This window comes from Phocoena phocoena, chromosome 14, assembly GCF_963924675.1.
Source record: "Phocoena phocoena chromosome 14, mPhoPho1.1, whole genome shotgun sequence".
In the NCBI taxonomy this organism is placed as follows: domain Eukaryota; kingdom Metazoa; phylum Chordata; class Mammalia; order Artiodactyla; family Phocoenidae; genus Phocoena; species Phocoena phocoena.
In genome coordinates, this window is record NC_089232.1 from 39,326,261 (window position 1) to 39,348,144 (window position 21,884).

Below are 21,884 nucleotides of genomic sequence, written 5' to 3' on the forward strand. Positions count from 1 at the left end.
TACGTAAGTGGTAGAATTTACCAGTATATCCTGAAAATAGCATAGAATAAACAACCAAGAAAGGTCTATAGCTGAGTTCAGACTATTTTAATTAGTTTTTAGGGTTTTGAGTTTTTTCAGGGGGATTAACCATATTAGAATATGTACAGCACTTTGGGAAAACAGAATACTTTGCTCTGAGAAGGTCACAGATAGCTTGAAAGAAGTGTCCCTTAAACTTGAGGGATGAGCAGAAAGAATTCACCATGTAGATTAAGGTATTTCATGCTAGGAACTGCACGTATAAGAACACAGTAGCAAGAAAAAATATGGCTCTTCTAACATGACAAGTAATTCAGAATGGCCAAAAGTTCAGATGGCATGTGTGCACTCAGTGCTAGGGGAAGGACAGACAGGAAGTTGAGGCAGAGGATGACAGCTAGAAATGACGCTGGAATGGAAAACAAGGATCAGATTATGAAGGGCTTTAAATGCCATGCTTGAGAAACTGAATCTAGTAAGTATATCAGGGTTTCTCAAAGTGTGGTCCAGGATCACTTGCATTAGAATCATCTAGGGCAGAGATTTTCAAATTGTAGTTTGAGACCCAATGGTCATAAAATTAATTCAGTGGCTTCATTAAGCATTGCCTTAAAAAAAAAAAAGAAATGGAATTGAATAGAATAGAAAGCATACTGCATGTACTAAGAGTTTAGGACCCATTGGTCATAAAATTAATTTACTGGGTTGGACATGCATTTGCTTTAAAAAAAAAATCGAAAGGAATGGACTAGAGTATACTGCATGTAGTAAGAATATACTGCATGTAGTAAGAATGTGTGCATGTGTATGTATTGAGTAGACAAATAAAATCTATTTCCTACTGTAAGTTGCAGTTAAGAAACATGGATCTAGAGGCTTCTTAAAATGCAGAGCCCAAGGCCCCACATCAGACCTATCAAATTAGGGGAAATGTGGCCTGGATTCTACATTTTTAGCAAGTACTAAGGGATTCCTATGCACATTCAAATTGAGAGTCACTGGTGAAGATGATGTGGAGTCACTGAAGGATAATAAGCAGAGTTCTGAACTGATTCATATTGGTTTCAGAAGAATCTTTTTGGATGTAGAGTGTATAAACTGCTTGGAGGGTGATCTAGAATAGAGGCAGGAACACAAGTTTAGAGGCTATCAATAACAGTCCAGGCTAAAAACTGATGTAAGCTTACATTCCTACAATGGTAGTGAGAAGAACAGAGACGACTGAGAGATGGTCAGGGTAGATGAACAAAACAGTTTTTCTGGAATAGAGAATGGTTCATGAAGAGGAGCAGTGGACAAGAAGGTAGGAAAGATATGTTGGAGCTACATGTGGAAGATTTCCAATTTAGGGCCATTTCGTTTTTAAACTATTTAAGGAGCCATTGCAACTTTTTAATCACAATAATATGCTAAAGCACTGTTCTAATATTATTCTAATGGGTGGGGGCGGGGAGTTAATACAACAAGCATAGTTGAGATAAAGCAATGTGCCTGAGAGCCAGGCTACCTGTTTTCAAATTCTAGCTCCACCAGGTATTATTTCCTTAGGATAATTTTCAAAAGTGGAAAATTTCTGGGTCAAGAGTATGCTCATTTAAAATTTTGATTTATTGCTAAAGTAAAAGGCCAACTTTTAAATTAAAGTGGCCATCAAGTCTAGGCATAGTATGAAACAGGGATAATGCAGTATAAAACAAGGAGATTATAAATAATAGCTACCATTTATTAAGTATTATTTGTATGTCAAGGAGTAAATGTTAAGTACTTTATGTACACTATTTTATTTAATCTCTGCTTTACAGAAGAGAAAACCAAAGCTTTGGTTACTTAACTTTCCTAAGTCACGTACCATGTACAAGTGGCAATGCTGGAATTCAAATCCAGATCTCCTGACTCCAGTGGAAAGGGCATTAAAAAGGAAAATGCAGGAGTCAAAAGGCAGATGGGCCATCTGTGGAAGTTTGGGGGGTTTTCTGATTTTTGTTTTTACCAATCCAGAACAAGGCATGATATTAATAACATATACTCATACAGCACTTAGAATAGTTCCTAGTACATAATAAGTGCTTTACATATTTTAGTTCATTTAATTCTTATAGCAACCTATGAAGTAGGTACTATTATTAGCTACACTTTATAAATAAGGAAATGAAGGCATAGAAAATATTTAAGGAAAAAAAAAAATCACACAAGTGGGACTTCCCTGGTGACCCAGTGGTTAAGAATCCGCCTGCCAATGCAGGGGACACAGGTTTGAGCCCTGGTCTGGGAAGATCCCACATGCGGCAGAGCAACTAAGTAACTAAGACCATGCACCACAACTACTGAGCCTGCATGCCACTACTACTGAAGCCTGTGCGCCTAGAGCCGATGCTCCACAACGAGAGAAGCCACCACAATGAGAAGCCCACACACCACAACGAAGAGTAGCCCCTGCTCACTGCAACTAGAGAAAGCCCGCGCGCAGCAACGAAGACCCAACACAGCCAAAAATAAATAAATATATTTTTTTAAAAAATATCGGGCTTCCCTGGTGGCGCAGTGGTTGAGAGTCCGCCTGCCGATGCAGGGGACACGAGTTCGTGCCCCGGTACGGGAAGATCCCACATGCTGCGGAGCGGCTGGGCCCGTGCGCCATGGCCGCTGAGCCTGTGCGTCCGGAGCCTGTGCTCCGCAACGGAGAGGCCACAACAGTGAGATGCCCGCGTACCGCAAAAAAAAAAAAAAAAAAAAAAATATCACACAAGAGTTCAAAGTCTATATTCAATGGACTTTTTTTAGTAAATTGAAAATAACTTAAATGTTTATTAATAGATGACTAATAAACAAATTAAAGCCTACCCAAACCACAGAATACTGTTAAAAAGTGAACTAGATTTATAAGTACTAATATGGAAAGATGTTTAAGATATATTCCTGAGTGAAAAGTACGAAGTAGTAGATTAGGAAGTGTAACATGACTCCATTTGTATAAAAAATACATGTGTGTGTATATATATACATGACACATGTATAAAGAAAATTCTAGAAAAATTTACATCAAATTTAACAGTAGTCTCTTACAGTGAGTAATACTGAAGAGAAAGAAGGGAACTTTTGCTTTTTGTGTTATACTAAATAGTATGAAAAATAAAGACCTAGAGAAAAGAGATGCAGACCTTATAATTCATAAAAACACTACTTGTCTATGAGGATATTCTTTAAATTATCATCATATCCCTGAAATTATTTTTAAACATCCACAAAAAACACTAACAATATAAGGATATCTTAAATATGACAAAGAAATCTATTCTTTGAAAATTTTATAGTTGTTCAATACCTGAATTATGCATATTTAAGTGGCTGCAGATGACTTTACAATGGAGACCACTGTAGTGTAGGACGTCAGCTTGGTAGTCATTTTTCTATTCAAGAAATATAGCCCTCACCTATTCTGTAGCAATTGTGGTACCATTACCAGGTGCTACACCAGACAGTGCCATCCCCAACAAAATCCACTGAACAGTAAATATCTAGCCGTACACACAAATATACTATGAAAATATTTTGTATAGCCTCTACTATTTCTATACTACTTCCACATTGGGATTAATTTAAGTTTCACTGTTGAATATGCCCTTGAGTTAAATGCACTCCAATACCTTATAACCACAGTGCCTATTCAATATTCAGAGGGGGGAGTATATATTGTCTGCTGGAGTGGCAAAAGGAAGGCCACATTCCAAAAGAATCAGAATATTTTTGAGAGGGTTTTCTTATAGAAAACAATGACACTCTTCACTGATAGTAGAAAGCCTTGTGTGAGTAAGATTTTTTTTTTCAACACTGAAGCATTTTAAATATACTTCAATCCTCATTTACAGGTGTAAGACAAGTATATAAGTTAACACAGAACTTAAGACAGCTTTTAAAGCACAGGTTGAAGATACAAATAGAAATCATTTATCACAATAAGTCAATATCCAAATAATAGAAATAATTAAATCAAACATACTTACCATTGAAGGGATTGATTCCTGCCCTTATTCTTGAAATAATAGCTTCTTTTACTTCTTTTTTTTTTACACATCGAATACCCAAATTTTGAAAACTAGAAGGAAAACACAGAACTTTCAAATTTCCTTATAGCTGAATACAAGGACACATAAATGAGGTTTTATTAAAGGATACTGCAAAAATCAAGCATATAACCAGCACTGAAAGGTCATCATAATGTCAGATGGAGATATTAAAAGCATGAAGTACATTTCCAATTGCTATGATAAAGATGTGAGGATAAAAAAATGGGGCTATATTTCTAAGAGAACTGTTAAAAGAAAAGCAGTGTATACTTCATCACTTTTACATACAGTATTTTATGGTTAGATCTTACTAATATTCCTGCATCAAATATACCAAAGTGGACAAAGATTAAGAGGAAAGCAACACCAAAAAGCTAAAATTCACCTCCCAAACGAATTCATAATCAAATCAATAAAATCTGTACATTTGATAATGTAAAGCAAAAGTTGTAAAAAGATGCCCACAGGCTGACACCTACAGATATAGTTTTGCTGAGCTCATAAAAGTGTTGACTACATTTTTTAAAAATGTGCGTAGACTACCAACATTTAAAAACCAGGTAACTGCATATAAACATTCTGGATTTCTGGCTTCTCTTGAACATTTTAAAGGTCTGGCAACAGCAGATTGGCACAGAAACACCTGGCTGGAGCTGAGCACCTGCAGCCCCATTTATACAGGGCTCTGCAGTTTGCTACAGTGCCTGCTAATCCTCTTACACCTCAACCTCTCCACTCCATGGACATCTGGTTTTTGACTTCAAATGACTTCACCGCCAGCAGCAGTGGAATATGTTTTGTGCCTTATCATATGAAGTTATAATAATCATTCATCATAAGAAAGCATCAAACTACATATTTTTTCATTAGAAAGATATTTAATACCAACAATAATATTTAACAAAAGTTTCAAAATGTCATTTATGGAAAATTTCTCAACTGCTACAAATATTACTAATTTGCATATGTGTAGTACAGATGATGGTGGGGGGAACTCCCCTACCACCACCAGTCATACTTGTTCCCACATGGAAAAACCATGACATCATTAAAGTTGGGTGGGTGTGAATAAGGAAGCAAAACTTGGTTATACTAACATTACTATTTGTTCAAACTTGACATGGCCCTTTGCACCAGGAGGTCGCTTGCCCTGTTTGCCCCCTCCATGCGCTGTTGTCTTATTGTTCATGCTCTTCACATTCACCACACCTGTGATTTTGTTAGCACCTAAAATATCTTTAACATTTCCTTCTTCTGCCTCCAATAATTAAAAAGTCCATCCTGAACTTGTAATCCTTTCTTGAAACCCTGAAATCATGATTGTCTTCCTCAAAAGTATTCCACTTCTTTGAAAGATTCTTAGGTTGGTTCTCACTTTTTCTTTGACAAAAGATTTTAAAGAACTCTTTGTTTTTATATATTTATACACTACTTCTGAATAATCATATTTGACTCCTATTCACACACTGAAATTCTGACATGAGGAAACCGAGGATCACAGAGATTATCTGAATCAATTACTCATTCATTCATAGTCATTCAACAAGTTCTGGGGTTCCTACTATGTACCAAAAACTCTGGTAAGTAATGGAAGTATACAATCCCTCCTCTCATGGGGCTTACAGTCTAGAGCAGGGGTTGGCAAACTATAGCACATGGACTAAATCTGGCCCACCACCTACCTGTTCTTGTAAATAAAGTTTTACTCGAACAAACTTATTTGTTGGCATATTATCTACAGGTACTTTCATGCCACAACAGCAGAATTGAGCAGGTACAGCAGAGACCACAGGGCCTGCAAAGCCTAAAATATTTACTATCTGGTCCTTTACAGAAAAAGTTTGCTGAAACTTTTTTTCTAGTGAAACAGACATGAAGTAATCACACACCAAGATGCTAAACTGAAATCATGACAAGTTTTATAAAGGAGATACACATTATATCACGGGAACCTATGATAGGAGAGAGTTGATCAATTAGTATGTTGGTGATGGAGTCATGGAGAGAAGTGGATAGATTCAAGACCTATTTAGGAGGTACCTGTTAGTGAATTCAACATGTGCACCTCTGTGAGGAGGTGTCAAGGATGACACCTATGTTTGGGGCTTTTACAGCAACTAGTAAAACAAGGTACACTGGAAGACCAATTTTGAGAGGAAAGAGGTATATATGATCAGGGTAAGATCAAGGTTTGGGGCATATTCTATTTGAGGTGCTTTTGAGCTATTTAAGAGAATATGTCAAAAAGGCAATCACCCTTATTACCATTCCCTACTGAAAGAAACCAGGGATCCTTAGAAACAACTGAAGATTTCAAGGCTTGGGCAAGAAAAGTACGAGTAAGTCTTGAACACTTCGCTGTGTCAGAAAGTAAAGAAGTGCTCGAAGAAAGATGGGGACATGTCAAAAGGACACAGGAAACAGTTTGAAGGGGCTTGCCTTGGTCAAGTTTGGGTCAATTTGAAAATCAAAATAATAATGCTAGTAATGGACTAGCATTCAATTATAATACACTGAATAAAAGAATCCATGAGTCTATAGTGTTATTTTTTCAACTGAGGTAGGGGAAGGTGGAAAAGTTCTTTACAACAGAATGCCAATTAATATCACCAATGGGAAAATATAGTAGTACTAATATAGACTAATATGGTGTCTCCTAAAATATTATTTTGAGAACAATACAGCATCACCTCTGTAGATTTCTCATCCAAAATATTTCATGTTAACATGAAATTATTATTCATGGTAACATGGACATAATCATGAGCAACCATTCAGACTAATCCACATTGAACAACATTCTTCAAAACAACCTAAACTCTTCAAAAATGTTAATGTCATGAAAGACCAACAAAGGCCAAGAAACTGTTCTAAATCAAAGGAGACTAAATAAGCATGACACCTAAAAATAATGTATGATCCTTAACAGGATCTTGGATTGAGGGGAAGGGTAGGACAGCCCTAACAGGCATTATTGGGCATCACTGGACATAATTTAGGTAGTCCAAAAATTTAACTGCCTGTAACTAGGATTGAGAAAGAACAGCCAGAGAAGTAAGAAGTAAAACAGGAAGGTTTGTTCTCACTAAATCAGAAATCAAGGAATAATAATGTTCCAATAAAGGAGTAATCTACAATGTAAATGCTATTGGGAGGTCAAATAATATAAACAGGAAATACTTCTTGCCAAGTTTGTATAACTAGATAGTTTATGTTTTGTGTTGTTACTGAAAGAGGAATATTTTTAAAGTATACTTTCTAAATGGTTACTGCTAGTATTTAAGGAGGCTACTAATCTTTTCCTGTTGCAATTGGTTTCACTTTTCCTCAAAGGCAACACATGTTCGTTACAAAAAATGAATTATAAAATAAACACCAGTTAAAAGAACATAAAACCCCACAATTCTTCCCACCCAGAGACAACTACTATCAATACCTTAGTGTTTATACTACTATGTATATGTACACATTTACTTTTGAAAAAATTATTTATCACGTACACCTGAAACTAAAACATTGTTAATCAACGATGCTCCAATATAAAATGAAAATTTTTAAAATTATTTATCACACATTGTTTTAAAGCCCTATTTTATTTATCTAAATATTGGGAATATCATTCTATACAAAGACATATTTGCAAGGTTATTTTTAAGGCTACATAGGAGTACACTGCATGGATATACCAGTTTATTTAACTAATCCCCCATTGTTTATTATCTGGATTGCTTCTAACTTTTTGCCATCACAAACAAAGCTTCAATGAACATCGTTATAGCTAAATTTCTGAACATGCTTAATTAGAAATTATTTCCTCAGGATAAATTCCTAGAAATAGAATTGCTAGTTCAAGAGACATTCATATTTTTCAGGCTTTTGCTATGTAGTTGTTAAAAAGCCTACCAGAAAGATTATATTTATTTACACTCTCACCAATAGGATGAATGGATCCATCCAGCAGCCTCAAACACAAAGTATTACATACTTTTTTAAAAATCTTAGAACTATTGCTGTATGTTAATTTTATAACTGCCCTTTTCAAATAATAATTCCAGTTTTCCAGTTGATTTTCTCACATCTGGCAATTTTTAAGTTAACTATCAATGAAAAGAGAGTAAAAATTTATGAAAGAAAATATTTCATAAGTTGTTCAAACTAAGAAAGAAAATCGCAGCATAAAATACGTTTGTTCACTTTTAGTTACAATAAAGAAGTATTCCTGCTACCAGCATGGACTGTGTCTACTAATAAAGAATGAAAGGGTAGTTCCAATGCAAATGATAAGAAAATGTAAATGTATACTAAATAGAAGTACAGTGAGGAATTAGTTTATTCTGCTAAAAAATAACAGATGTACATGGATAGGAATCAAGAGCATTCATTCTATGCTTATCCTATTCCTAAAAATGTCTGTGACTGTGTACTTACAACAAAGGTCTGCGTTCTTGTCCAAATTCTGCTTCATAGTAGCCATCTCTGCAGTCTTTTCCTACTAAATCATGAGGATGAGGTTTATGTGGGATATTCTTTGTTACTAATGTAATTCTCACTTTTCCTTTTCCATAGTAGTTCATAATCTGAAAAGGGGGGAAATTAAATATATGATCCATAAATACATCTCATTAAGAACTGATCTACAAAATGAGAGTTCAATTTATATAATATAGTTAGCACTGGATAAATAAAGTCCAATTGACTGGCAACTGCAGTTTGGATGAAACTTTACAGAGAATACCAGTAGAGGAGAATTTTACCTCTCAGTTCCTTGGCATATTATTTTGTGCCCTAATTCAATTGGTCATATCATCTGATTTCTGCTTATTTTCCTTTGAAAACAAGTAAAATTACACCAAAATATTATCACAGAGCATGAGGAAATTCTAAGATGTTGATTCACTGAATGCCATGCATTATATTCATTGTCATACCATAAACATCCCTTCAAAGTATATATTTAGGGCTTCCCTGGTGGCACAGTGGCTAAGAATCCACCTGCCAATGCAGGGGACACGGGTTGGAGCCCTGGTCTGGGAAGATCCCACATGCCACGGAGCAACTAAGCCCGTGCACCACAACTACTGAGGCTATGCTCTAGAGCCCGCAAGATACAACTACTGAGCCCGCGTGCTGCAACTACTGAAGCCGGTGCACCTAGAGCCTGTGCTCCACAAGAGAAGCCATGGCAATAAGACGCCCATGCACCGCAACAAAGAGTAGCCCTCACTCGCCACAACTAGAGAAAGCCCACACACAGCAATGAAGACCCAATGCAGCCAAAAAACAAAAAAGTATATATTTAAGCCATAATGGGAATGATACCACACAAATATGATCATTTTACTTAATACATTACATTCCATTTTACAAAAATATTTGTTAATCAGTAAGCATACTGCAAGTGTTCACTGTATAACAGGCAATAAATCAAGTTGAGTTTTGCAAAATTAAGTTTTCACACAGAACACTGAGAAAGAAGAGAAGAGTTAAACATGGGAGAGGAAGGAAGCATATGGGGATGAGTTAATGTTTAGGTTGGAAGCTAGCAAATTTGCAAGCACAAATGACAAGGCAGTTAAGTAAGAATAGGTGGTTTCACAGGTAAAAGGGCATTAAAATTCATAATTTTGAATTTAAACTTAATTTGAACAGTAACCAGAAAGTATTTATTGCTTTTCTGAATAAAAGAGAAGGTAACAACTTAAATGTGTAAGGCTGGGAATTCCCTGGCGGTCCAGTGGTTAGGATTCTGTGCTTCCATTGCAGAGGCACAGGTTCGATCCCTGGCTGGGGAACTAAGATCCTGCAAGCTGTGTGGTGCAGCCAAAAGAAAAAGAAAAAAGAAAAAAGCATAAGGTAGACTAATGTAGAACTCAAGCTGCAAAGTTGTTTAGAACATACTGGAATGGTAAGGATATAGACCTTAGAAATATTAAAGAGAATGTATAGAATAAGCTGAATTATGGAGAAGAGCTAAAATTCACTCTTAAAGGAATAGAAGATTACTGTTTTCTTATTTACCTTTTATTAGCACCTCTCCCATTTTAACATTATATAAAAAGACTTAGATCTAACTCAAATCCATATTGCTAACAAAAAAATGTGATGGAAGATTGGAATTTGTAATTCAATATGTAATTTTGCCATTGGCTTGTTATATAACTTAGCATTTCCTTTAAGTTCAATAGAGTAAACTCTGTAAATAATCTAGTTATAAAATAGTGAATTCAGATCTGCTGATGAAACATTGAATAACACTTTTCAAAAATCCACTCTGCCATTAAGGTTTTAAACTGGCATTTAAAGAATAAAAAAAAATCATTAAAAACTGAAGGAAATGCATATAAATATAAAATACAAATATGGTATAGTTTATAATTATAGTATATTACCAAAGTCAAACTGCTTTTGAAATTTATGCTAATATGAAAAAACTATATTTAAAAAGTGACAATATTTCAAATCAGTCAAGGCAACCCAGAGTATCAGGGATAGGCAATAAAGGTAAGGGGGAAAAAAAGACAAAAAATGTTCTTTTTACATAGACCCTAGATTAACCAAGTGACTGCAGGAAGAATTCTAATTGAATTCCCAAATGCATGTTTTCAATCTACAGAACAATTCTGATCACCTCTGCAAGGAGAGAATGCTTTTTCCTCATTAGCTTTTTGTTCCATGAAAGGGATCATCATCCAAAAGCTGCCAATGTATACTAAGCACTGGGAATCACTCTACTTAGATTAACATACAATGTATAACTATCCACAGGGATGAAGAATCCATGCTGTACTTAAGAAATGACCCTAGAATTCTATGCAGTATAGATCAATTAAAAAGAAAAATAGGAAGAAAAGCTAGTGGAGATCACTGTGAAGAAGCTGAGTCTTTAACATAGTTGCTGTAGCTAAAATATGAAGCAACTAAGAGACAGACACACACAGGAGAATGGTCTATTACCTGGATAGATGGGTATGTTCGGTTGTTGTCTGTGCTGTGCTCCCCTGGAATGCTGCCTGCTGATCGCCCTTCACATTTGTATCTAAAACGCATTCCCCTCTGCCTGGGTTGTTCAATTATCTCTATACGTGGTTTATTACCACCTGAAAATTTTAAAAGGGGGGAGGGTGAGATTACAATAGGAATGATAATGGATTTTGACCATTTTGTTTTTTATAAAACAGTAGACTAAAAAATTTTCCCTCTCAATATTAAATAACAAGGTTGAAATGTAATTATCAAAGATTGGGTGGCAAAGACACTCTTCTCTCTCATTCAAATTGAGCTCCCGTACAGTGTAAACACAAGTCGTTCAAATCATATTTACTGGTTAGTACTTTATCGTTTAGTATCTATAACTAATGCCAGAGTGAAGTTCTGTGATAACCACTTCAGAGATACCCACTTACATGAGACCAAGCAGAAGGGTTTTCCCCCAAAATTCTCCCAAATGGGTCAAGAAGATAGTCTTCAGAAGTACAGTATTATATTCCAAAAGTGACTTTGCTTGATTTTACATTAGACTTAACAGTGGACTAAAAGACTGTTCATTGAAAATGAAAATGTATTTAAATCCTTGCAGAAGGAAATGTTAAGTTTTTTATATCTCCATTGGAATCTTAAAGGACTTATACATAGTACAGCAAAACAAGTTCCAGAAGGGACTTTACACTCAAAAGAATTTTCAGTCAGTCCCACCTAAAGTATAAGACACAACAGAGGAAAAGAAAATAATTATTTACTTTCTATAACGAATGTAATTCAAAATATATACCTTTAGAATCAATAGGGATACACAGAACAACATGGATGAATCTCAAAATAAATATACTGAGTGAAAGAAGCCAGATCAAAAGTGCACATACTGTTATGATTCCATTTATATAAAACTCTAGAATATGTAAACTAATCTATAATGATAGAAAGCAGATCACTGGTTGCCTAAGCATAGGGGTGTGGAGTGGATGGGGAACTTTGGGGAATGACAGACATGTTAATTACTTGATCGTGGTGATGATCTCAAAATTGTATAAATACGTCAAAAGTTATAAAATTGCATACTTTAAACATGTGTAATTTATTGTACATTAGTTATATGTCAATAAAGCTGTCTAAAACATATGCACTTTTGCCCCCTCTTATTATCCAAATCATGGAAATGATCCAAATCATGGAAATGACAGTTTAATTAAAGACACTCAAGTGTGCTTACAAGTAGGGTACTTAGCAATGTATCTTTATTTCAGGGGTATAAAGATGCCTTCCACTAAAAAAAAAACCCCAAATCAAAAACCAAAACCCCCCAAAAAACCCTCCCTCAATCAGTTTAGTGATTTCTAAATTCCCACAATTAAGATATCCATTTATTTGACTAAAGGCTTATCCTCTGTTATGATACAAGCAAATCTTCAGAAAGGGTAACACAGTGGGTATTATCAGTGCAGTATGGGGAAGAGGCCTTTTGAGTACTACTCAGCCACATCTTAACATTGAAGACCCTGGAAAATCATATCTCTTAAGTTTCCTACTCTATAAAATGGAGATAATAACAATAGCACCTACCACATAGGGTTGTTGTGAGTATTAAAGATAACATGTGTTAGGTTCTTACCAAGTATCAGACATATAACAAATATTCGGTAAATGGTCTATTATTATTTTGAATGCTTTCTTGAAAACAATGATTTATAGTGATACCATGACAGTATATACACAACTGCTTCTTTCAAGGATCTTACAGAATAGTGAGGCAAACAACACAAATTATTAGACTATAGAGGAAGGAACAAAATTTTGTTTATGCTAACAAAATTCTGCATAAAATTGTAATAAGAGCAAAAGAGTCAGGAAAGCCTATGTCAAAGGAATAAAAAGAGGTACTGAAGCAAAATGGTGGGGAGGGGGAAGGGAGAAATGCAGGCATTCTAGAGAAAGGGAAGAGTGTGTCCAAAGGTGGAGGCACAGAAAAAAAGAGCCAAAGAATCACAATACAGCCCCAATGGAAATGAAGTACACTTCCACCCTTAGAAAGAGAACCAATGCCAGAGTACATTTGGAGATTTGGATTTCATTCTATGAGCGACAGAGAATCAATGTAAGGTATTATGCAGGGGAATCACATGATCTGATTGACATTTTAGAGTAAGAATTCTGGTGGCAGTGAACAGATTAAAAGGAAAAGAGAAAGCAAGGTGATCAATTTAGAGGCTGTTACAGTAATGTGGGCAATGATGAGAGTATTTCTGAAATTTGGTAGTGATAATAGGAATGAAGGATTATTTAAAAGATAAAATTGACAGTACTTGGTGACTGAACGAACATTAGAGTTAAGAGAAAGTAAAGAATCATTGATGGCTCCATATTTTCTACTTTGTGTTACTAAGTAAAGTATTACTGGTATCTTTAATTTTATTCTGTTTGGTTTAGACTCCTTGTGCTTGAATTTACTACCTATTTGTTTATTCAAAAGGCAAAGAGCCAGGGAAAACTGACTTTAACCTAATCAAGTTAATAATACTTATTTCAATTTTACTGAAAAATGTAACGCATGCAGATGAGTATTTCAATTTTGCACCCTTGGGAAGAATAAACTGGGAGATTGGGATTGACATATACACACTACTATATATGAAATAGATAACAAATAAGAACCTACTCTATAGGACTTCTCTGGTGGTCCAGTGGTTAAGAATCCGCCTGCCAATGCAGAGGACACAGGTTTGATCCCTGGTCTGGGAAGATCCCACATGCTGTGGGGCAACTACTGAGCCTGTGCTCTAGAGCCTGTGCGCCGCAACTACTGAGCCCACGCGCCACAACTACTGAAGCCCGCGCCCTCTGGGGCCCATGTGTCGCAACTACTGAGCCCGCGTGCTGCAACTACTGAAGCCCTCACGCCTAGAGCCCATGCTCTGCAACAAGAGAAGCCACTGCAATGAGAAGCCCGTGCACTGCAAGAAGAGTAGCCCCTGCTTGCCGCAACTAGAGAAAGCCCGTGCGCAGCAACAAAGACCCAGCGCAGCCACAAAAATAGAACCTACTGTATAGCACAGGGAACTCTACTCAATACTCTGTAATGACTTATATGAGAAAAGAATCTAAAAAAGAGTGGATATATATTTGTATATATGTGTGTGTGTGTGTATATATATATATATATATATGATTCACTTTGCTGTACAAGAGAAACTAACACAACATTGTAAATGAACTATACTCTAATAAAAAAAGACAAAAAATTTCACAACCTTATATATCCTTGTAGGAGTATTTAAAAGAAAGTACATTTTCCTCTGAAAACGAAGTTCAAAATACTCAACAGTATTTTTTAAGTAATATCTTAAATCATCTTTGTGGTTGAACTAAAGGTCAAATAAATCCCTGCCCACTGCTTATTTAAAGGTGTCTTAGTGGGAAGTTGATATAGAATGACATCACTAATGGTAAGTGGCTAACTTTTGAGGGAGGAGTGTGAATAAAAGTGCTAGGCTTAAAGTGAGCACTCAAATATTTCATTGGTTATACAACACTTCCTTAAACTAGAAAGTGTGTTTAAGAAAAAAGTCTGTAGACAAGAAAACAGAAAAGCAGTTGCTGAAAGATTAAATAAAACATTTTTTAAAGATTTTTAAATTCTAAAAATGACAAATATTAGTTATCATATAACATCAAGTACTTAAAAAAACCCTTGAACTCTTTCTATTGTAGAAGCTCTTTATTGGTAAAAAGTCTAACAACCAGAGTTTACTGTAATATTCTCCATTCCCCCAGCTGGAAATAATCTTCCCCTCCTCTAAACTATCACAGCGTTTTGTTTATGGCAATTATTGCAAATAACTGTAAGTTAGGGAAGACTCACTGTTTTATTTCTTCTTGAAAAAAAGCTACTTGTTTTATTTCTTCAAACAACTTGTTTTATTTCTTCAAGCTACCTAAAGGCAGGAATTGTGTCCTACTCATCAGTGCCTTGCACAGATATTCAGTAAATATCTGTGGAATGAATGACTGAAAATCTAAAGATCTTTGTTTGTCTACATTATGCAAACATTGAAAGACTATATTAATAATTATTCACATTTTCCTTATTAGGTTGTACTACTAAGGAAAAAAACAGTGCTTTGTAAGTACTAAAATCGTTACACCTTCATACTCCTCATACCTATTCATATTCTAATTTCTTTACCTCTATTTATAATTTTAAAAAAATTCCCAGCTATAAATCATTTATAATATCATGCATCAGTACAGTGTATCAGTTACTTCCTTCCTCAGTACCCCGTTCTGAAGTGCCATCCTTCCTGAAGATAAAAAGTGGTGAAATGCAATCATCTATGGAGTGGAAGTTGGTAAAACATAAATCAGGGAACTGTAGAGAAAATGAGTACTCTTAACTAAGATTATCTCAAATCACTACAGTTTTGAAAATCATAGAAATGTCTTCAAAAGTTGGTTCTAAACAAGCTGATTACTGTACTTTTCTTTAACCAATATTATGCACAGCTGGGATTGACCCCTAAATTTTTAACAGTATTGTAAAATGCTCATACAGACCAGAATAACATTTGAAATATAGCCAAAGTATTTGCAAGATATATTTATGTTTTTATTTGCACTTAGGCAAGAAAGAGTGCTATTTGAGTTTTTAAGATTAAAAAAAGAAAGTACATTGGAAAAAAAAGAAAAAAAGAACGTACATTGAAATAAAAGATAAAAGTGGATGATCAACTGTCAGACAGCTAGCACTGGGAACCAGCATTAATTGCACAGTGAAAAATGTTAATTATAGTAATTAAAACACTGTTTTAAGGCACTTTAATATACATTTCTCATTTGATCCTTTTAACTTTAGTCTCATAAAAACAGGACAGGAATTATTATCCCATTTTACAGTTGCTAAAACTAAAGTTCAAAATTATATAAAGTTATAAGAAAAAGAAATTATGAATGACATTAGCAAATATGACAGCTGGGATCCCAGGGGGGTCAAATTCAGAGAACAAGCAGCATAAAAGCAGCTGTGGATAAAGTCACAATAACTGATATAGCAAATAAGCTAAAATAAATGCAAATTAGTTTAAGAAGATAATGCATCTTGGCACAGGCAAGTGAGTATTTAGATGCAATGAAATTCCTGGAACAAAGTTCATATTGGGGCTATATATCAGAATCACCTAGGTAGCTTTTTCAAAAAACATACGTGTCCTGACCCCACCTGAGATCTGCTGAATAGAGATAGAAATCCATCTAAAGCCCAGACTTGTTTCTGAAAAAAACTTCCCAAGCAATTTGAACACACTCCTGATTAAGAACCATTGCCCTAAAACACAAAGAAGTGGAAACAACAACGCACATATCTGGAGAAGCAACCCCAAAATTCATGTACAAGGATGAACCGGGTGATGGACAGACTAGGTGGAGGAATTCTGACTACTTGTAACTCTCTCCCACTCTAAAAAGCTTACCCAAATGCAAGCAAGAGAAAAAAAGCACTATTACAGAGATAGCCTTCAACTGCACTGATATTTAAAATAAATCTTTTACAAAATTAATATTTTAACTATCATCAGTAACACTTCTTACAAGACAGCATGCCAATGTGTGAACACCACAGTTTTGAATAACTGACTAGAGACTGAATCTCATTCACTGAAGTACAGGATAACAGATTGCCTGAGACCCAAAGGAGCAAATGGAGTTACCACTATATTCTTTTCTAAATATCACCTCTACTCACTTTGGAGAAAAAGAAAAGACCTGTTCTTCTTTCCTCAAACCCAACTGAATTATGTCGATGACCTTCTTTACCTTAAGACACAGGTGAGTTTTTCCATTTCTTCCCAATTATGATAAAAATTTAGAGTTACCACTTCCTACACAGAATTGTATCCAATTAACAAAAGGGCAAGGAAAACTCAAGCCTATTCCCATAAAGACTGAAAAAGACTAACACAGAAGGTGCAAAAGAAATCAAAGGAAGGATAAGTTATATCAATCAAATTAGCAAAAGGACACACAGTTTATTTACTAAGCAATTTTTTATTTACTTTCTTCTTCAGAATGCTTACTATCATTTAAGTGGACAAAGGAGACTGCCTCCAAACATCACTGTCAACTTCTACTCCCCTAGTTTAAATATACACAAAACCACTTCAAATTATTTAAAAGTAAATGGGCATGCTTACATATTCTTGAAAGATATATTTTCTATCTAACATCTGGTCTAGTCTATTTTTATGAAACCTTAAGGTTTCGTAAAATTCTAGAATCATCAGGATACTTAAACAGTATTAAGTGCCAAGTGTTTCTAGGAGCTCCTGTTTCCTAGAGGTCTGAGTCCCAAAACAGCTCCAGTACAGAAGAAAACTAACATTTATGGGCATGCATTACCTCATTTGCTCCTATTAAGACTCTGCAGTAGTTATACCCATTTTCAAATCATAGAGTGGCAGAACTGGAATAAAAACCAACCCAGGTCCATCATGGACTAAAATCCAGGTTTACTCTAATATATCAGGCTGACTCTCTCATCTGGGCTTTAAGAATCCAAGTAAGGGAATTTTCAGATGAGTATTTGACTGATGTATGCACCACAAGGTAAATAAAATATGTAAAAAATTTTGGCAAAGAGATTTTACTGCTAGAGATTCCACTGCCATTGGGGTGTGGGGTGGAAGAATAAGTCCTGAAAAAAAATTTTAACTTCCAGGGTGAAAAAAGTAGAGAAATTAAATTAAAAACAGATGGCAAGGCCAAATCATCTGTCTGGATTAAGACCGTCAGATTTAAAAATAAAAATTATAGGATGCCCATTTAAATATGAATTAAACAAATAATTTTTTACTGTAAGTATATCCCATGCAATTATTTGGGTCATGTGCCTACAAACACAATCATTTGCAGAAAACACAGATGAAAGAAAGATGGAACAAAAGGAAATTCTGAGTCCCTCAAATTATATTTGAGAAAGATACTACACACACCCCAGATGTTCCCAATTATGAGTCATCATGATTCCTCCCTAGTCATTTCACTTGCTCATTCCCTTCACTCTATGTCTATCATATATCATCTTAATTCTTTTATACTACTGTTATCTCTACATTTTCATGTGTTGCACTTCTGAAGCAGCCTTCATGTTTATGTGTTCAGTCTTCTACTAAAAACAATAAATCACTGTCTTTACCTATCAATTCCAGCTCCAGTTTTTCATTAAAGATTAAATTGTGTCGTACTACATTGAGTTTTTCCCCTTTACTCAAGACAAACAGTTCTCTTGCAATTTACACTACAAAGTTGGTAAGTAGTACAAAGTTGGTAAGTAGTACACGATTTCTTCGTGTACTTCCTATTATGTGACATAGCAGAACTATACTAAAGAAAACTGTGAATATGCTATACATAAAATAGATAAGCAACAAGGATTTACTGTATAGCACAGGGAATTATACCCAATATTTTGTAATAACCCATAATGGAATATACCCGAATATGCAAAAAAAACCCCAAATCACTATGCTGTACATGTGAAACTAAACAATACTGTAAATCAATTATACTCCAATTTAAAAAATAATAATTTTTAAAACAGTAAATAAAAAACCTAAATTTTAAAACATATTTTACCAAATACAGTACTATTTATTAGTAAACAGAGCTATGCGCACACAGGAACATTTGCACTTTCTACTGGAACAATGAGAAGCTTTAAATTCAGACAAAAAAAGAGCTAATTTTATTTATATTAAACAGGATAGAATCATAAATATACAAGAGTAATGACTGTCTATGCATACCTTGGATAGGACTGAGAACATTTTTCTTAATGCCTGTCCTCATTAATTGTGTCAAAAGACTGGAACCAAGGTGTAATTTTTTTTAAAAAAAGCAATAAAGACAGCTTAATAGAACTTGAGCTGTGAAATCCTAAATAACATAATTTAATTGAACAAAATTTAGAATCATACATAAAGTCCCAGTTATTCATGGTACTTATATAATTTTATTTATGAAATAATGATCTGTTACTTTCACATTATACAGATCATATATTCAACTACAGACACCTATTTACATATTACATCCGGTAAGAAATGGTCTTAAATGCTTGGTAATCAATAAAAAATACTTTTTGAGGTTTTATACAACTTTACTACAAACAGACTCTAAACTAGACAGTGATAAACTAATTAAGCAAAAGTTTTTTTGTCATTGTTGTTACTCTTTCGGTTAAATTACTGTTTCAAAACAGGATGGGAGTTTATAATTTTGTGAATCTTTCTGTCTAAGGTCTTTACTGAGTGATTAAGGACACCCAGACTTTTCCTCAGCAGTTTTCAGACAACTGAATTACAACTTAAATAACTTGTTATATTTTAAACAGTCCCATTTTAATGCAACTCCAGAAAACAGGAAAAAAAAGAAAAGAAAATTACCCTACAACTTTCCCCTCCTTTAAATTTTTTCCCCTTCAATTTAGGAAATCAGTCCTCACAATAGGACAAAATATAGTGTCATTAAACAAGTTTAAATTGTATCACATTTTTAAATGATGTGGGTCTTAGGATACTCTACATAAATGGCTAATTATTTTCTTTCTCTTTTGAAAGAATTAGGAGTATTACATTCATGCCATATATCAACAAAGTTTGGTTAAATTACCAGAAGGCTGATTTTTTTTTTCTTATAATGCTGGCCCTTCTTTAACTTTCATACAAAATCTTTCTGATAATCAATAAATTATCCAAGTGTTTCAAATCACTTTGCACTTTTAATTTATACACGGTTTGAATTTATGAATTTACAAGATTATCTGAAAGTTCAGGGTCACTTAGGTGGCTAAAGAGAAAGTTGAAATATGTTAAACTACATTTGTATTCTCACAAGAAAACCACAGACAAACTGAAATCAAATGTCATGTGAACCACCCCAATTTCCTTCACAGCCTACAGCACTAGCTATGGATTTGTTCTGCTCAACCCTTTAAAAAAAAAAGTCCTTTATGCTTTCTACTTCCTCTTCTCCGCTAGTCATCAGCCTTCTACTGAGGGTCACTGAACCAGGGAGTTGGGAGGATGCGGGTCAAGCATAAACAAGCCTCCCTCTGTAGCCTCCTAGCACAGGGTTAATCCACACTTTTAGGCCCCCCAGCCTCTGCTCACGCTGCTCCCTCTGCCGGGAAAGTGCCCCCATAAACCTTGCCAGACTTCTGTAAAGGTCCCACTCGAATGCAGTCTACCTGATTTACTTCCCTTAGATTACAGACAGACCTAAACCATGGCTGGATGTGAGGCTCCCTCCCTCACCCTTTAAGCAGTTTCTTGGTAAACTGGTTTCCCCCAAAGCAAGAGATCCACGCATTTATTGACTAAAAGTAAGTATTCACATAAGTGATAGAAAGTTGTTTTCATTCTTACTCATATTTTAAAGCACGGGGATTCTAAAAATCCTCTTTTCCCCTTCTTTCCAACAAAGGAAAACAAAACAAAACTCGACTTCTGTTCCATAAATTAGAAAGTACGCACTTTACAGTAAAAATGATTCACTTTGTTGAAGCAACATTTCCACGTAAGACCTGTTAAAATACCACTGGTGATTTTTAAAGCCGCACCGCATTTTGTCCAACTGTCAGCACGACAGCGATCACCTCTTGGCAACTGATGAAATTAAACTAAAAAAGATAGACCTCTCCTGAGGTCGGAAGGTTCCTCGTTCCTGTTCTAAAACGTAAAACCACCATTTCAATTTAAATCAATTTTTAAATACGGGAAATCTTCGTCCTCCTTTATTTAGATTCTTATTACTTCCCTAATCCAAAAACCAAGTCTTTGGGAAACTCTAAGACTTCGGCTATTATAATGGCATCAAATTACAGAGCGTGACTTTGATTTCGCACGCAAACCCTGAACCAGCTTACTTTTTAAAAAGGTTGACAGTTTGCCAGAGGCGATTTTAAAGACAGAATGAGTCACAACCAAAATTGAGCGCCCGAAACCCTGAGCGGCAAGACCCTCGGACGCTCTCCTCCTCCGCCCCCGCCGTCGGGGCCAGGCTCGCGCCCGGCCCTCGGTAGCCCGCGCCGAGAACACTCACCTGAGGCCATGGCTCAGCTCACCGCGCCGCCCCGCTCCGAGCGTCCGGATCCGAGGCCGCTGCAGTCAATCAGCCCGTTAGTCAGTCAGGCGGCCAAGGGACCTCTGCCGGCGGGATCCCCAGTCCCCCTGACCACCCCCGGGGCCTCCTCTTCCTCCTTCCCGCCCTCCTCTGGGTTTGCGGCTCACACCTTCCCACCCGCTTAATTCTCGCGTTCCGGTCACCCGGCGTTGCCCGTCCCGGCTGCAGGAGCCAGGAGGCGGAGCGCTGCTACAGCTGAGGGCAGGTCTGCCCGAGAGGCGAACAGCCCAGCGGGGGGGGACTTCCCGCGGCTGACGTAAACTCCTCACCGCCGCTTCCCCCGGGCTGGGGCGGGGGCGGAGCGTCTTGCGACCGGCCCGCGCCCCACCCCGCCCGTGCCCGTGCCCCGCCCGTGCCCCGCCCCCGCCCGCTCTCCCGGAGCCCCGGTGGGCTTGGGACCTCGTCGCGGAAGCGCGAGCGCGGGACCTTCGGGAGCGCAGGGAACGCTGGGAGCCGGGAGGTGACGGCCCCGAGCGTGCGAAAGCCGCCGGCTCCTGAGAAATCCCCCTCCTCCAGGGTGTTCTTGGACGCGTGGCTTAAAGTTCAGGAGCGGGTGGGAGGGTGCGGTGACGTCTAGAGGGCCGGCCGCCCGCGAGCACTTGGGGGCGGGCCGGGCGGCGAAGTGGGGCCCGTCCT

General features: G+C 36.5%; 1 protein-coding gene across 1 annotated transcript in view; it reads right to left on the reverse strand.

Annotated features, from left to right (window-relative positions):
- Positions 1 to 21,177, reverse strand: part of REL (REL proto-oncogene, NF-kB subunit) — a 34,036-nt gene extending 12,859 nt beyond the window's left edge. Inside the window, exons 1-4 of the mRNA XM_065891348.1 lie at positions 21,168 to 21,177; positions 11,040 to 11,182; positions 8,514 to 8,662; positions 4,023 to 4,114 (exon numbers count right to left, since the gene is read on the reverse strand). Of these exons, the coding sequence (XP_065747420.1) occupies positions 4,023 to 4,114; positions 8,514 to 8,662; positions 11,040 to 11,182; positions 21,168 to 21,177 (394 nt within the window). The remainder of the gene's footprint in view (positions 1 to 4,022; positions 4,115 to 8,513; positions 8,663 to 11,039; positions 11,183 to 21,167) is intronic.
- Positions 21,178 to 21,884: the final 707 nt, after the last annotated feature.